General features: G+C 38.5%; 1 protein-coding gene across 1 annotated transcript in view; it reads right to left on the bottom strand.

The window, feature by feature from the left end:
* Positions 1-12,724, bottom strand: part of LOC140278159 (glutamate receptor ionotropic, NMDA 2C-like) — a 47,950-nt gene that overhangs the window by 9,333 nt on the left and 25,893 nt on the right. Inside the window, exons 7-10 of the mRNA XM_072373096.1 lie at positions 7,657-7,825; positions 5,541-5,694; positions 4,953-5,078; positions 2,341-2,570 (exon numbers count right to left, since the gene is read on the bottom strand). Coding sequence (XP_072229197.1) covers positions 2,341-2,570; positions 4,953-5,078; positions 5,541-5,694; positions 7,657-7,825 — 679 coding nt within the window. The remainder of the gene's footprint in view (positions 1-2,340; positions 2,571-4,952; positions 5,079-5,540; positions 5,695-7,656; positions 7,826-12,724) is intronic.

Genomic DNA, 12,724 nt, shown 5'->3' on the forward strand with positions numbered 1-12,724 from the left:
TATCTGTTGTTTGTTCATATCCTTTGATACGGCTCATAGTTCTGTCCATACAAGTGGGTTGAGTGAAATGCCAAAATAAACCACAAAATCTACAAAAGGAGGAAAGAGGGATGGTTGGCTGCAGCAGCCAAATGCAACACTTTACACTGTGGTTCTATGGGACACCTGAGTTAGAGACTAGTATACATTCAGTCAATAATAACCCAAAATTTCACTAAAACAATCTTCTCATCTCCCTGCTGGTTTCAGACAATAACATTATTTTTATAGGTTTGCAGAACAATTGTAGTTTGGGCTTAAAGACTTACTCCTTCCATGGCTCAATAAGAAAACACAGTCTGTGGAAGCTAAAGAAGGAATCTAATGGAAAAATACATTGACTTTAGTAGCCAGATTGGACCACCACTGTTTTTAAACCTTTCTGGTGAAAGATGACTTTAGTTGTCAACAAACATAATGTCACAACAATTAATTAATTAATCAAACCAAAGTATTTGTGGCCAAGCCCCAACATTTTCATTCAGAATATCCAAATCACTGAGCTGCAAGGCTGCACTAGCAGATATGTCCATTTATTTTAATCAACACAACTACTGCAGCACATTTTGAATCAGTTAAATTACATAAAGAGCAATGATAGCGACCCAATTTTGAACTCGCACAAACCTAAAGGGCAGGTTGTGGATCAGGCGGTGACCTCAAGCTACTGTATCTGCATAATGACTCCATGTGCAACAGGGCATCACCAGTTTCTCCAAGGTCACCAGCATAATTTCAATAAAACCCTGTGGCCAGGATGCACACTCTGAAAAATAAATAAATTCCATCTTCCACTGAGTATATCAGGTGTTTCAGTCATGTGTAGGATTTATTCTCTTATCTTGTGATTTTTTTTATGTATGATATGCTCATTAGAGTAGAAAATATGTATATTTTAGAGGTCCTCAAAGTTCTCCTCTACTAATAGAGTAACTAAAACCAAAGGCACCCGAGTAAACCATGCACCATCAACCACTGGGCTAATGTTAGAGACTAATATATGACCCGTGTTTTTAATTTATTTTCTATTTTGTTAACTTCATTTACTTTGGTGTACAAATCAAGTTTTTTTTTATTAAAAAAAACATCACAGTTAGAACTATAATACATCCTTTCTACTATGCCACTGTCTCCTTAATGGATACTATCAAATGTTCTTTGATTGTAATTACAGGTTGTTTTTAGCTACATGAGAAGGCAGGACAGTCTTTGTTGGATAGATTGCAGCTGTTAAGAAAGGACCTCTGAGAAGGAAATTAATCCACTCATTAAAATACAATAGCTGACTGTTGTTATTCCAACATTACAAAGGATAACAAATTTGATAAAAGTTAAAAATGAGTATTTATCTCAGTCTAGAAAAGCTTTCTTTTCAACAAATTTCTTGGTTAACTTGGGATTGGTGCCGAATGGCACAGTTAATTATATAAAATTAATTATTAGAAAGTTTGTAGCCCCTAATGGTGCGTTATGCTACTCTCAGTATTGTTGTTCTCTCTCTAATTAATTCTGTTTGGGTGGAATACAATTAGTCAGGGCTATGACCTGACCTGACAAATTCTTCTTCATGTAGAATCTCAGCATTAAAGAGCAGCCAATGTTGACCTGTACGGGCTACATTATATCAGCTCTTTATGCTGCAGGATGGAATACATCTGAATAATATTACAAATAGATCACTGTAGTGGCTCCATTGATCCCTGCCTCCGAGTTGTTTTTGCTGTGTATTGAGAAAGAAAAGGTATGTTGTTTTACAGGTTTAGTGTTTACGCACAAATATTTAAGTGGTGGGCAAAGAGTGCAGGTTTTGTTTTACTCAGCGACTTTGCTGTTTTCTTTTTTAAATCGTTTGACATTTTGAGATCTTGTTCAAACAGTCTGAGAGAGATGAGAGATGGAGACGACACAGGGGGAATATTGATGGACAGACCCGAAATACTGACAGGACAAGTTAAGACTCAGACACCATCTGTATTGACAGACGGCAGTAATTGATTAGTCATTCACACCACTGGGCTTCCCACTGATAGGAAAAGGACAGAGACATTCACAACAAAATCCTTCAGCTGGATTTCATCATAGGCTTTCTGTGGGTCTTTTGTCTCGCTGGAGTTTATGGTTTGATAATCAATGAAAAGGGGAGATGATGTGGCATGAGCTGGGTTTAAATGCAAAGATGTGATTTGTTCCATATCTCATAGCTCCACAAAAACAGCCCTCCTTTGTTATATCTCTGTCAACTGCCCACTTTCATAATCACTCTGAGGTTACTATTGAACTCCTGTTTATTCAGTCTCTTACCTTCTTGTCAGAGAGGCCAGACACTGTATCGATATACTGTTCCTGTATCATGAAAGCGGCCAGATTGGCAGTGTAGGAAGCCAGGAAGATAACAGCAAAGAAGGCCCAGACCAGCACCATGATTTTACTGGTGGTTCCTTTGGGGTTTTCAATGGGGACGGAGTTGTTGAAGACAATGCCCCACAGCAGCCACACTGACTTTCCGATGGTGAACGTTGGACCACCAGGAGCTGAGGAAAGAGCCAGAGGAGTGATTTAGAGTTTGTGTGAAAAGGTCCTCATTTGATGCTAAAATATTCACAGGTTAGAGAGGAAAAATAGGCGGCTCTGTTTAGATTTCCTATGACTGATCACTCGAAGGAAATTTACTCTCGTCGCCGCGAAGCTGTGGTTAGCTGTGGTACTCACATTACATTTACAAACATTACATTTAAGAACCTTAATAGTGACAATTCTTCTCAAGTTTTTCTCATTTATTTCCCTCCAGAACAACATTGTATTATTTGTCAGTGATTTGAAATACTGTGTGTTTAAGGTTTTGGTAGAAACTTATATTTAGTGAGACAATGAAATCATAGTTTGGGTTAAAATAACTACTTGATTAAGGTTAGGAAGCAATCACTGACACAGCTAAAAGAAACAAACACTGACATTTGCTAAATAATGACCGATTGATTGGTCCAAACAAACAGACCACCTCCTTCCCCAGTTTGATATTGACGATTTCTCACTCCCAACTCGCCCAAAGGGTCAATTTTGGAAATGTAAGTTTTTTCCAAACTGGTAGCATAACAGTTATGGGACGCGCTGCTATGACAACGTGTTGAATATTGTTTAACGTTTTCCAGTAGAATGTATTTTACTGTGCATCTGGATTCCAACCTGTGATATACTTCTAACCTTTAACCTCTCTCCTCTAATGATTTTAGCAGTTGTGGTATGAAGTAAGAATCATGACTAGAAGTTAAATTACAAATATAGAATAAAGTGAAAGGCAACGGTCTTTGGTTGGAAGTGAGCATGAGTTGCACATTTGGGAATTGGGTGTCTATCCCCTTCTCCACTCCATCTTCCTAATATGATTTGTTATCCTTGCTGATAACCCTGCAGGGAATGACCATTTCCGGTCGCCAGTCAATATTGGAGCAACCAGTGGGACAAAATGCAGTTGTAGAGCAGTTCGCTTTGCATCATAAACAGACTAAGAAGGGTCACCCTGTGAGTTGAAAACTGACATTAGGGGGCTGTTGACTAAGCAGCAGTATATGACAAGTTGAAAATGAGTTTGTTATCTCTATGAGAGTAGTCTGACTCACCAGATGTGCCAAGTGGCCCCTCATTTCAAGTGGAATTTACCTCCCCTTCATGTTTATATTTTCACAGTCCCCTTTATGACAAAAGAACAATCTAAAATCTAGAACCTACATGCTGAAATTAATAAGTTTTGATAAAAACCTGCTTGGTTCTTAGACTCAGGAGCAGTTTCTCCTGTCAGAGAGAATAATTTCCTTTGTTATAGATTTGGGGTTTTGGACCTTTGCTGACCCATATAACATGTTGAATTAAAGGGAAGAGGCAGAGCATAGGTTGCTCTCTTTAAGTGATAAAGAATGTTTTAACTAGGTGAATCTACACATTAAAGGGGAACTCCGGTATTTTTAAACCTAGACCTTATTTCTGGCATGAAATACGTTTATCTAGTCACTGAGAACAGTTTGGCGAAAGTCAGCATCCTTTGCAAGCTATTTAGATAACTCGCGATCGGCGTGTATCCATATAACGAAGTGAACGGGGCAGGGACGATGCAGCCTCTAAATAAGGCATTATCTGTCTTTTATTTCACCAATACTCTCTGTTAGCTCATAGGTGCTGTTATGTGGCTACTTACTATAGGAGAGCTAAAGGAGGGATTTCTACACAGGCACTATACTGAGTGAAACGTATTCCATGCAAGAAATAAGGTCTGGGTTTAAAAATACCGGAGTTCCCCTTTAAGAACAGCCATAACATTTTTACCTGTCAGAGTGATGACATTGTAACTGTCCACTGTTCAGTAGCTAAGTAATCCTGACCTATCTTGTGCCTTTGTGAAAACTTCCAAACAACAGAACCATTTCACTGCCTCAGCCCATTTCCATCACTCTCTGCCATCATTGCTCATGTGCATCAAAGGAGGGCGCCACTGCCATCAATCACACTTCGATTAGTCCAGCCACAAATGCTAATTAAAACAGGGAAATGACCTTTCGGACCTGGAGACGGGCATGCTCTGTCAGCGCTGCATTCTGGGATTGATTAGCCCTCTTCCCAAAATCTTGTTGAGGAACTCTAACTGTTGCAGAACATGCAGATGGGACTGGATTTAGACTGGCTTACTGTGAAACACTGAGTAGGATGCAAATTGAGTAGCTTCACGCTATCTGGTGGATATTTTTAAAAATAAATCTATACAAATAACTAAATTTAATCCATTTAGCCATTTCACATTCTGAAAAGCTGATTTCATGGGATCAATGAGGACTTTACTGTTTGAAAATGCTACAGGAATTAATGACTCCTCGATCATCAGTCATATTATGTCAGTGAAAATTAAACAAAGGAGTAAAACTAACCTTTGGCGCTCACCAGACTGCGGTTGTAGCCAACTGGGCTGCAGTATTCAAACACAAACACCGTCACAGCCACCACTGTCAGGCACATCACAAACATCATGACCCAAACTGCTGGGCTATAGGGCTCTGGATTAGGAGAAAAAGTGAAGGTGCAAACATGGATTTAGATGTCTTTGTTTGTTCTTCCTGCTTCTAAAGCTAAAGTACTGATGGGTGTTACCATGTGTAGCAGGAGGATAGCAGAGGGGGGAATGAAGAACCAGCTGATATGAAAATTAAAGGAGGGAAATACTCTGAGGATCTTGTGCTGAATATTGTTGTTTGGGGTTTGGAAATAGAGATTTAGGAGTATGAGGTGTTGTGTGTAAAGGGATTTAGTTGTATGCTGCAGTTGGGATAAAAGCTTAAAGGAAAGTTTCCTGAAGCATCTGCAGGGATAGAACTTGTGTAAGTAGGCCAGGAGCTGGTAGGAAAGAAGGTAGTGGAAAACATGGCAAACATGTACAACTCAGTCCAAGATAACAGATGCAATCACCTATCTGAAATAACAGAATAAAACAAAATGAAAGTTGAAGAATCTTTTCTCACCAAGAAAGGCAGACGGAGATACAGTTCCATTGCTGCGTGCTACCATTACGCTGATGCCTGTTTCAACAAATGGCACGGAGAAGTCAATGATTTCAGAGCGCTCCTCATTGATAGTGAGAGAGCCAATGGCCATGTCAGCTCGTCTGTACACAACCTGAGAGGACAAGCAAGGACAGAGAAAATACAATAAACCAATGGAGAAGTACTCCAGCGAGGCATTGAAAGTGGTCAGCAATGTTTTCATGCTGGATTTTATTTTAACTCAAGTCGGCCTGAACTAGTGGGTTTTAACACAATACAACCTATTTGCCTAAAACTGAGTAAATTCAGTATTTCGTGTTCAATACTTTTTTAACAAGGACGCCTCAAGCAGAAAATATTTTTCACTCTTCAATAATGCTATTCGAACAATGGATGTCTGCAGGGAAAAATATTTGTCTCATCATTTGAGCATGAAGGAAGAAACGCATCTCAAGATTGCTGATATTCAAGGTAGCTTTATGAATGTTGCACACAAACACAATTATGCGGCTACAGTGGCAGAGTGCCCTCAGGCAGAGAAACACAAGCAAGAAGGCTCCTCTGACGAACACCTGTTCAGGGTGTTTCACTTTCAGCTGCAGCTGTGTTTGATATGGTTTGGCATCTGAAGAAGCAGAGCATGTTCAAATGCATACGCTTGACTGTTCATCGTTTGCCAACATAAAACTTATCAAAGACACTCTATTGACCATGCAGTGCTACTGTCAGTTGTCACAATGAGCATCGGAAGTTGTTTCTTGAACAAGGAGTTGCTTCCATGAGTGTAAGTGATGGCTAGGGAGGTTACTTGAAAATGACATGGAACAAGACATGTTTCGAACAAGATGTATGACTATCATTACATTACCAGGCTGGCCGAGTGGTTAAGGTGTTGGATCCAATGGGCAAATACCCCCTATAGGTATTCAAACCCCACTCCTGATAGAATTTTTAACAGCAATCACTACCAATGATAATGTTACAAAAAAGATTGTGTGAGTTGAGTTTGCATGGTTTCCATCCATTTCAAACCAGACAGGACTGTATTCTACTAGTTGAGCCGGATGACTGGTTCTGCCAGTGGTTTCTTCCTGTTTAAAGGAGAGTGGCCTCATGCATGCTCAGGACAGGAGACTGGACCAAAGAGAAGTTTTGGTGCAATCTATTGGTTTTTGTATTGTTTTTGAATTGGCTCTGTATGTATGAATTGGACTGATTTTGAATGTAATTAATTGGATTTGATTGGATTATGATTGCAATTAATTGAATTCCATATTGAATATTGAAGTGCTTTGAGATAACATTTGTTGTAAATAGGCGCTAAATAAATAAAACTGAATTGAATTTTCATACATAAACTGATCACCTTTGTTTCAGTTATGTTGAAACAGTCAACATACACTGAGGTTGTCTGTACCAATCCTTGTCACAGTTAAACTTTGATAATCCTTTGTTTTTATGGTGCCAACACAAAAAGTACTTTCTTCAATAGCTATAGGACTTGTACAAAAGTTTCTGGAGTTCAAAAGCACCTAAGATGCCCTCAAGTGCCAAACTTGTCACACAGGAAACATGAAAGCAAAGTATATATGTAAACTCGACAAGGAAGATCTGTTGCCCTTATTCTCTGCAACTAGAGTCCTGTTCTATCCAAGGGTTGTTCCTATACTGGTCCCTTCCTTTGTTCATGCCATCGCTCAACCAAGAAAATAGATCTAATCGCCAGGTAAAATAGTTTTTTAATTAAACTTTTGCGCAACAACATATTTAGTTGCTTCTTTTCAAATTATCTCTCCTTACTGAACAGGCACAATAACTTTTTTTTTTCAGAGGCACAATTTTCTCAACATTTTACGTGCGACTGGACACTAAAAGGTATAGAAAAGAAGACTCATGGCATTTTATGAACTCCATCACACTTAAAGGGTCACAAAGTCTATATTTGGATTTTGGGAGGGGGTAACAATGACACAACACAAATTAGGGTTTATTACGGCTGTAGACAAACATTTTAAAACATATTTTTCTGAAAATTGTATGTACAACTGCAAACTCAGAACAAATACATAAACTCCTGCATTCAACTACTTCTCACCTCCCCAATCATCCCGTTCCAAGTCCCGTGGACCAGCTTGCCGTGTTTTCCATTGGTAACCAGGTAAAGATCAAAAGAGAACTTGATATTTCGGGAAAGCTTCTTAAGGATATCTATGCAGAAACCCTTGCAGCACAGCTTGGTGTAGGACTCTGAGTGTCCAGTAATACTGTGAGAAGGATGAGAAAAAAAAACAGTCACACAAAAGTTTTTGTTTCAGCATCATCTGATCAAAGCTTCGACCTTCTCTGGCAGCTGGAAATGTTACTATCTTTAGCTTCCGGGAAAAAGCTGTTGTTTTACTTTGTTTCACACAGTGATTGCTAAATAGTTACAGACTCTCAGTTTTACAGCAACAAAGTGAGGGGCAGGCGCTTGCTGGTTCATTAGCTAAAATCAATGTCGGTTAACAAGGTGTCTTTCGGAGAAATGGAAGGAGGAAATGCCTAAACATTGCAAACACGCACAAATACACTTTCACGAAGAGTGACAAAGGCCACAGTAAGTGGTTGAGTGACTCTGTGGCCTCTAATCAAAGCCGATTAATGTGGGAGGCTCTCCGTGGCCTTGCTACTTAATGGGGTGTTGAACAACAGTACAGAGGGACGGGGAATTGTAGAAAGAAGGAAGGAAAAATAGAATAAAAAATAATGAAGAAAGGCAAAGGCAGAGAGTCAAACTTAAAAGTTAAGTCAACATACCATCCAGCTGCTAAAATGGATGTCTACAATCTACAAAGGATGAGTCATGCTGTGTGTGTAACTGACTGATAACTTCAGCATATTAATGAGTCAGCATAAGCACTGAAGAATGATAAACAGAGCATGTCAGTGAAGAAATGAGCAAAAGATTACATGAAAAAAAGTCTAGTGATTAATTAACACTCCAGTTGATTGTTTTCAAAAATGTAGCAGTTTGTCAGAGAGAAAAAAAAATTAAGTGTATTTGGAGGGCTTGCTTCTTTCATGGGAATCTAACTCTGATAAACGCAGTGTTAATTAATTGCTGCAGGAGCTGGCCACCTGTCGTCATTATACACATTCTACTTGCAATCCACCAGTGCACACACAAGCACTCTTAAACTGGGACGTCTCTCTCCGTCTCACACACAAACACATGTTCACATGCAGTGCAGTGTCCTCCAGGGATTCGTAGCATTTATATTGCAGTGTGTGGTGTCCACAAAATGCCCAGAAACTGGCGCAGCGTGGAGGAGAGGATGAGGCAGCTGGACCACAGAGAGGGAGAGAAAGGCAAATTCTCTGATGAAAACACACGGTGAAAGAAGGAACATGCCGTGACAGGGCAGCAACTTCAGCTTGGAGGAAAAGAAGGCCAACAGTAAATAAAGGACAAGTGGAGAAGATGGCAGAGGTGTAAATATGAAATTCCCACCACTGTGATGCTGTAGGAAATATGTAGAAAGTAATGTAGGGTTAATGCTACATTAATTCAGTTTATCATAAAAAGAATATCACTGCTAATAATTCCATCAGTTAATCAAGAATTTAATGTGATAATTGCTATGATTCAACTGATCGCCTGTGGGACAGAAAGGTACAAAAAAAGAAGCTTATTAAGTTTCGCAAAACTGAAGAATCCTTTCAGATAACAGGTGAAATATTTTCAAGAATCAAGAACAAGAAGTCCAGTTTCCCTTATTCAATCCCTGTCCAAATAATTCCCTGATCCAAAACACTGCAGCTAAAGTACTTACTGATACATTTCGGGAGAGATCTCCTCTGACGTGGAGCCACCTGCCAGTATAAGTATGAAATGCAGACAACAGGTTTGCTTTTAAGACTTAAAACTTATCTTTTTGAAGAGCTTATGCTTACCTCACTGAACTTTTGTGCACTATTTGTTCTGATATGCAAGTTTTTCTTTCTGTCATGTTTTCAAACAAACATATATAAGATGAGTACATAGTAACCTGCTTGTCTACTTATAAAATTATATGAAACCCAGAAAGGAAGATAAATCTCATATTTGAGAAGCTGAAACTTTGTTATTGTGACAAATAAATTACACAATCCACTCATTAGTTATGAAAAAGAGAAACTATTTCAGAGCACACTATATTATATCAGATAAATAAGAAAGTGAACTTTAGTGTGGAATTCCTACTTTTAATCAGTGCAGAGAGGTGGACTTGGCCCATGGCAAAAGAAGCTATCATCTGTCCAAAGAAATGTGTTTTAATGAGCAAGACAAAAAGTTTTAATCATGCTAAACATCTGCTCTATGGTGAAGCTTTTCAGACCACACTGCAAGATTAAGAGATTTGAATAGCAGCAGTCTCCCCACTTCTCTCTTTCTGCTTCCTGTTTGTTGGTCTATGTCCAAATGGGACATGCCAACCAGCCAGAAAATGTGAAAGAGAAAACCAGAAAGAGGCTACGATGGGATAACATTGTTCCATGCGTTGACAGATGTCCCTGTGCTGGACAGATAAATCTGGCAATCAATGTGCCAATGAGTTTGAGAACAGCCGCTACGTATCTCCTTCTATAATTATTGTGCCAGGCATATAAGCTCGGCAATCTGCATAACCAACATACCCACAAACACATATGTGGAGTCAATAAACTGAATAAGAACATGGCGCTTCCAGGCTAAATTGGTTGTTTTTGTTGATCAGCTGATTAAAAGGTAATCTGCCAATATCACATAAAATGTTCAGTTGTTCAGCAGGGATTTTGGTAATTACACTTATTATTTCTGGCTGAGAGACAGATAATCAGAAGCGGTTCAGCATAAAGAGTGGAATCAGGAGAATTATATCCAAGCTGATTAAGCAAACAAGACAAAGAATTTCATATACAACACAAATGCAAGCACCTTAACTACTTTTTTATTTCATGGTGAAGAAAAATTGAAGGATTGGAAAACTTTAAAGTGCCCTTGCCTGTAATTTTCACTTTGAAAAAAATATAGTGTGTAAATAAGAGAATTCAAAAACACGAACAAATGGAGCGGCCTGAACAATTTCTTGATTCTACTCATGAATGAGTGGTCTGCTGCAAGCAAACAACATCGAAGGCGATCATTAAAAGACAATAAGAATTAAGTAAAAAATAAACGGTATGACATTTTGTGTAAACAAGAGCAAGAAAAGATCAAGGAACAAAACGAAAATGTCTGCGTAAATGCTATAATTCAGTATGATGAAACCAGGTGACTGTGGCAGGTTTGCTTCTTTGTCTTTGTTGGGATGCTTCTCTTTTGATCTGCTGTTTGTTCATTAACCAGAAAAAAACACTTAAATGAAAGTCCTTAGTTCAAATTATCAATCGACCATGTAAATAAGGATGTGCAAAGATATATTAGTTTAGGTGTGGGCTATTAACTTACTATAAACTTACTATAAACTGGAAATTGTGAAATCATTGGACTAAACATGCCAAATCACAGTCAACCACAATCGTATCCTGTTAAAACAACTATTCTGGCACTTTGTAAAGAGAGTCTAAGCCCTTGTTGGCCTCCACTAGGTTCTGTAATTCAGGGAAAGCTTTCATTGAGCATTTCTCTTAGAAAATACGATCAATGGTCCTGGAATTTACTTTCCACATTCTTTGACTAATTGGTTTCAACTACCATAGCTGCCGTTAAACTGAGCACACAAATCCCCCAAGAAAAATGTACCTGCTCTGTATTATGGGTTCTCAACTTCTCTGCTGTGACATACAGACTGAATCACACTATATCCTGTAAAGTAAGGATTTTAAAGGCTGGAGTACTTATTTGCACCTATGCAAAGGTTTGCTTTCTGATTTCCTAAAGGGAACCACAAAGTTCTGATCTAAAACAGTTTTGCAATTTCTATCTTAAGTTGTTGAACTCGTTTGCTGCAGCATATGCAGCTGCCTTGTGAGTTTCATTAATTCCCTGGCGTTTAGTGATATTTTGAGTTTAAATACACAATACTTACATTAATTATCTTAACAGAACATCACAGAAACAACAGCAAACAGTGAAGGAAGCTACTGAAATTCAGATAACATGACAGCAATTGAAAGCAGACAGACACAGATTTTAAATGACAACAGTGTCTCCAACAGTGAGGAAAAAAGTACATCTTCTCTAAATGCATGTCTAATGTATCAGGAGAAAACAAAGAAATGGTCTGATCCTTTATTTGCTCTTAATATTAGACAGTTACAACCTCAGATGAACAACAAGAAATGATGTTACAGCGACAACCTCTATACAAATAGAAGTTTTGTCAGTTTGGCTTCTAAGGTTATTTCCTTCCATCATTCTGCAGTGAAAACGTGATTTACATGTAGAAACATTCTAGACAGCTGCCATACTTCCCAGGAGTGGACGTCCCAGAAAGTTCACCACAAACTTGGACTGTGTAATGCTTTGGACAGACAAAACCCAAGTGGAGATCTTGGGTAATCAGATCCAGCAACACATTTGGTGAAAGCAGATGCAATGCAAACACTTCCTGCCAAATTTCAAGATTTGGGTTGGTTCTTTTTTTTTTTTTAAATCACAGAACCTGGGCACCTTGCAGTTATTGACTCAACCTTGAGCTCCTCTGTAAGTGTTTTACAGTCAAATATGAGGTCATCTGTCTGGCAGCTGAAGAGTGGTTGAAATTGGGTCATGTATCATGTTAATGATCCCAAACACAGCTAATCTAAAACAGAATGTCTGAAAAAGAAAAGAATCAACATGTTGCAGTGATCCAGTCAATGTCCAGACTTCAAACTGATTGAAATGCTGTAGTGGCACCTGAAGAGCAGCGTGCATAAACAAACCTCAATGAACTGAAGCAACACCGTAAAGAAGAGTGGGCAAAATATCCTCCACTGATAAGATTATACAGAAAACAATTACTTCAAGTTATTTCTGCTTAAAGATATTCAATAATGGGATGTAATTAGTTTTCACACACTGCTTCTGCATTTTAGCAAAGTTTTTGATCGATGAATGAAGAACCAGTGTAATATGTCATGTGTTGCTGTTAATCCAAGGTTATATTTACCACATTTTAAGATCTGTTCAGGACCAGAAGAGTTTTATTTGCATTATTTCCTGCTATGTTAAAGTCCAG

This window comes from Leuresthes tenuis, unplaced genomic scaffold, assembly GCF_036924035.1.
Source record: "Leuresthes tenuis unplaced genomic scaffold, fLeuTen1.0.hap1 SCAF_20, whole genome shotgun sequence".
NCBI lineage: Eukaryota > Metazoa > Chordata > Actinopteri > Atheriniformes > Atherinopsidae > Leuresthes > Leuresthes tenuis.